The sequence below is a fragment of the Bufo bufo genome, chromosome 7, assembly GCF_905171765.1.
Source record: "Bufo bufo chromosome 7, aBufBuf1.1, whole genome shotgun sequence".
NCBI lineage: Eukaryota > Metazoa > Chordata > Amphibia > Anura > Bufonidae > Bufo > Bufo bufo.
In genome coordinates this window covers 20,705,176-20,710,574 of record NC_053395.1, presented here as the reverse complement: position 1 = coordinate 20,710,574, position 5,399 = coordinate 20,705,176, and the positions used below count along the sequence as shown (strand labels likewise).

The window sequence follows — 5,399 nt, the reverse complement described above, 5'->3', positions numbered from 1 at the left end:
GATATTCCAGTATACACCTGTGTGTCCTCCTATAGATACATTGTACCCTCTGCAGATATACCAGTATACACCTGTGTGTCCTCCTATAGATACATTGTACCCTTTGCAGATATACCAGTATACACCTGTGTGTCCTCCTATAGATACATTGTACCCTCTGCAGATATACCAGTATATACCTGTGTGTCCTCCTATAGATACATTGTACCCTCTGCAGATATTCCAGTATACACCTGTGTGTCCTCCTATAGATACATTGTACCCTCTGCAGATATACCAGTATACACCTGTGTGTCCTCCTATAGATACATTGTACCCTCTGCAGATATACCAGTATACACCTGTGTGTCCTCCTATAGATACATTGTACCCTCTGCAGATATACCAGTATACACCTGTGTGTCCTCATATAGATACATTGTACCCTCTGCAGATATTCCAGTATACACCTGTGTGTCCTCCTATAGATACATTGTACCCTCTGCAGATATACCAGTATACACCTGTGTGTCCTCCTATAGATACATTGTACCCTCTGCAGATATACCAGTATATACATGTGTGTCCTCCTATAGATACATTGTACCCTCTGCAGATATTCCAGTATACACCTGTGTGTCCTCCTATAGATACATTGTACCCTCTGCAGATATTCCAGTATATGCCTGTATCCTCCTATAGATACACTGTATCCTCTGCAGATATTCCAGTATACACCCGTGTGTCCTCCTATAGATACATTGTACCCTCTGCAGATATTCCAGTATATACCTGTGTGTCCTCCTATAGATACATTGTACCCTCTGCAGATATTCCAGTATATACCTGTGTGTCCTCCTATAGATACATTGTATCCTCTGCAGATATTCCAGTATACACCTGTGTGTCCTCCTATAGATACATTGTACCCTCTGCAGATATACCAGTATATACCTGTGTGTCCTCCTATAGATACATTGTACCCTCTCTGCAGATATACCAGTATATACCTGTGTCCTCCTATAGATACATTGTACCCTCTGCAGATATACCAGTATATACCTGTGTGTCCTCCTATAGATACATTGTACCCTCTCTGCAGATATTCCAGTATACAACTGTGTGTCCTTCTATAGATACATTGTACCCTCTGCAGATATACCAGTATACACCTGTGTGTTCTCCTATAGATACACTGTATCCTCTGCAGATATACCAGTATATACCTGTGTGTCCTCCTATAGATACACTGTATCCTCTGCAGATATACCAGTATACACCTGTGTGTCCTCCTATAGATACACTGTATCCTCTGCAGATATACCAGTATACACCCGTGTGTCCTCCTATAGATACATTGTACCCTCTGCAGATATGCCAGTATATACCTGTGTCCTCCTATAGATACATTGTATCCTCTGCAGATATTCCAGTATACACCTGTGTGTCCTCCTATAGATACATTGTACCCTCTGCAGATATTCCAGTATATACCTGTGTGTCCTCCTATAGATACATTGTACCCTCTGCAGATATACCAGTATACACCTGTGTGTCCTCCTATAGATACATTGTACCCTCTCTGCAGATATTCCAGTATACACCTGTGTGTCCTTCTATAGATACATTGTACCCTCTGCAGATATACCAGTATACACCTGTGTGTTCTCCTATAGATACACTGTATCCTCTGCAGATATACCAGTATATACCTGTGTGTCCTCCTATAGATACACTGTATCCTCTGCAGATATACCAGTATACACCCGTGTGTCCTCCTATAGATACATTGTACCCTCTGCAGATATTCCAGTATACACCTGTGTGTCCTCCTATAGATACATTGTACCCTCTGCAGATATTCCAGTATACACCTGTGTGTCCTCCTATAGATACATTGTACCCTCTGCAGATATTCCAGTATACACCTGTGTGTCCTCCTATAGATACATTGTACCCTCTGCAGATATACCAGTATACACCTGTGTGTCCTCCTATAGATACACTGTATCCTCTGCAGATATACCAGTATACACCTGTGTGTCCTCCTATAGATACATTGTACCCTCTGCAGATATTCCAGTATACACCTGTGTGTCCTCCTATAGATACATTGTACCCTCTGCAGATATACCAGTATATACCTATGTGTCCTCCTATAGATACATTGTACCCTCTGCAGATATACCAGTATATACCTGTGTGTCCTCCTATAGATACACTGTATCCTCTGCAGATATACCAGTATATACCTGTGTGTCCTCCTATAGATACACTGTATCCTCTGCAGATATACCAGTATACACCCGTGTGTCCTCCTATAGATACATTGTACCCTCTGCAGATATTCCAGTATACACCTGTGTGTCCTCCTATAGATACATTGTACCCTCTGCAGATATTCCAGTATACACCTGTGTGTCCTCCTATAGATACATTGTACCCTCTGCAGATATTCCAGTATACACCTGTGTGTCCTCCTATAGATACATTGTACCCTCTGCAGATATACCAGTATACACCTGTGTGTCCTCCTATAGATACACTGTATCCTCTGCAGATATACCAGTATACACCTGTGTGTCCTCCTATAGATACATTGTACCCTCTGCAGATATTCCAGTATACACCTGTGTGTCCTCCTATAGATACATTGTACCCTCTGCAGATATACCAGTATATACCTATGTGTCCTCCTATAGATACATTGTACCCTCTGCAGATATACCAGTATATACCTGTGTGTCCTCCTATAGATACACTGTATCCTCTGCAGATATACCAGTATATACCTGTGTCCTCCTATAGATACATTGTACCCTCTGCAGATATACCAGTATATACCTGTGTGTCCTCCTATAGATACACTGTACCCTCTGCAGATATACCAGTATATACCTGTGTGTCCTCCTATAGATACACTGTACCCTCTGCAGATATACCAGTATACACCTGTGTGTTCTCCTATAGATACACTGTATCCTCTGCAGATATACCAGTATACACCTGTGTGTCCTCCTATAGATACACTGTATCCTCTGCAGATATACCAGTATACACCCGTGTGTCCTCCTATAGATACACTGTACCCTCTGCAGATATACCAGTATATACCTGTGTGCAGCTCTGTGCAGTCTGCGCCCCGTCTCCACCAGTCCCGGCCAGCAGGCTGCAATGACTCGGTGACGCAGCAGGGGGCGTGCCCGGCCCCTGTATATAAGCGGCGGCGGCCGGACAGCTCCTCACTCGCAGCTCTTCTCTCTCGTACTTTGGTCCCTATGCTGCTCAGCGCCGGAGCTCTGTGCACAGTCAGAAGCAAACTGACAGCTATGATCAAGATGTGTCCCAACGAGACCGAGCTGAACATCCCTGCCAAGAACTGCTACCGCATGGTCATCCTCGGCTCCTCCAAGGTGGGCAAGACATCCATTGTCTCCCGCTTTTTGAGTGGCCGCTTTGAGGAGCAGTACACCCCGACCATAGAGGACTTCCACCGCAAGTTCTACAGCATCAGAGGGGAGGTGTACCAGCTGGACATCCTGGACACCTCGGGAAACCATCCCTTCCCTGCCATGAGGAGACTCTCCATCCTTACTGGTGAGTACTAGTGCATGGCTGGCCATGTAGATGGATTGATATAGGTCTACTATAGAATTCCTAAGCTGTGTGAGGACTACATCTCCCATTACTACCACCCTTATAGAATAGCTTTAAAGTTATTGAGATGCTACAAGTCCCATAAATAGTCCTTTGTGTTGTATTGATTAATCTGGGAAATACAACTCCCATTATTATCAGTTTTATAGGTTACTTTGGTAACCTACTGAAGTTGCTGAGATACTACAAGCCCCAGAAGTTTCCTCAAATATCTCTAGTATTAGTGCATAAGTCTTCCATTTCCAGAAGTAGGTACTTATTACATAGATCTAGAGCTGATGTGGAACTACAAGTATCAGAGAGTCACAGATCATTGCAGTAGATGGTGACTTGTAGATGTGTTGTCAATGCCTCTTTGTTGGGCTTCTTGCTGGGTCCTGTCTCCATTAGTATCTTAAATCCTAAGCCCCTCAGCTTTTAATGTGCAAAGCTCCTCAGTGTCCTCTTCAGCCACTAACGTGTACTTCTTCTTCCCTCTCCAGGTGATGTCTTCATCTTGGTCTTCAGCCTTGACAACCGAGACTCCTTTGAGGAGGTCCAACGCTTGAAGCAACAGATCATTGAGACCAAGTCCTGTCTGAAGAACAAGACCAAGGAGAACATTGATGTTCCTCTGGTCATCTGTGGCAACAAAGGCGATCGAGATTTCTACCGGGAGGTCCAAGCTCATGAGATTGAGCAGTTGGTCGGAGAGGACAATAATTGCTCCTACTTTGAGGTCTCTGCCAAGAAGAATTCCCAGCTGGATGAAATGTTCCAGGCTCTCTTTACCATGGCCAAGCTGCCTAGCGAGATGAGCCCCGACCTCCACCGTAAGGTCTCCGTCCAGTACTGTGAGATCTTGCACAAAAAATCCTTCAAGGGGAAGAAAGTGAAGGAAGACGGCGACGCCTACGGCATCGTAGCTCCATTTGCCCGTAGACCCAGCATCCATAGTGACTTAATGTACATCAGAGAAAAAGCCATTGGTGGTGGCCAGAGTAAGGACAAAGAACGTTGTGTCATCAGCTAGGGTTGACCCATCCACCAGCCAAGAGGGCTTTATAAATATATACATAGAGAAACAAAAGATCTGGGCATTTTCGACAAAAAAAAGCCGAGCCGTGGAGGCGTGTCCGTAGAGGGGAATCGTTTTGCTCCCCCATGCCTTCTGGTCGGGCCATCGAAGTTGCCGAGTAGAACGTGGTGGCCAACTTTGCTGACACTGGACAGTGTGACAACATGTCTGTCTCAAACCAAGAAGCAGCGGTGAGAGGTGTTTATAGGACTTGGCGGAGGTCGGTCGAGTTCTGAGGGAGTTGTAGTACTCCGTCCGTCCCCTCCCCACCATCTGGACTTGTATAGTGTGTGTGGAGGAGGTGTTAAAGGGAAACCAGCGGACTGTAGGGTGCGAGGACCCGTGGTGACTGTTTACATTGTGCTTCGGCACGTCTCTGGAGTATTGTACTTGGATCTGAACAAATCCACTCGTTTATACCTGGTCACATATTTCATTGTCTGTTTTATGTCTTTTTTTACCAAATAAACAAAATGATAACTTTGAAAACTTCTATTTGTGTCTTGTTCTATTAAGATCATGGCTAGCATTACAGAACTAGAACTCCCATCATGCCTCAAACGTTAGGGACTTTGCTGAGAGTATTAGTTAATGCACGCTAAATAATTGCCCTGGCAAGGATCTATAGAAATCGCATAGCCTGAACCAAGAGGCGCTGCAGCAGCTTTCACAATACATTGCATTAGATGACGTTCTGCCTGAATCC

At 44.5% G+C, this 5,399-nt stretch overlaps 1 protein-coding gene across 1 annotated transcript; it reads left to right on the top strand.

Annotated features, from left to right (window-relative positions):
• The first annotated feature begins 3,230 nt into the window (after positions 1–3,230).
• RASD1 (ras related dexamethasone induced 1) lies at positions 3,231–5,186 on the top strand. The gene is made up of 2 exons (XM_040441306.1): positions 3,231–3,576; positions 4,119–5,186. Exons 1-2 carry the CDS (start codon positions 3,258–3,260, stop codon positions 4,646–4,648), a joined length of 849 nt encoding a protein of 282 aa, XP_040297240.1. The 5' UTR covers positions 3,231–3,257; the 3' UTR covers positions 4,649–5,186.
• Positions 5,187–5,399: the final 213 nt, after the last annotated feature.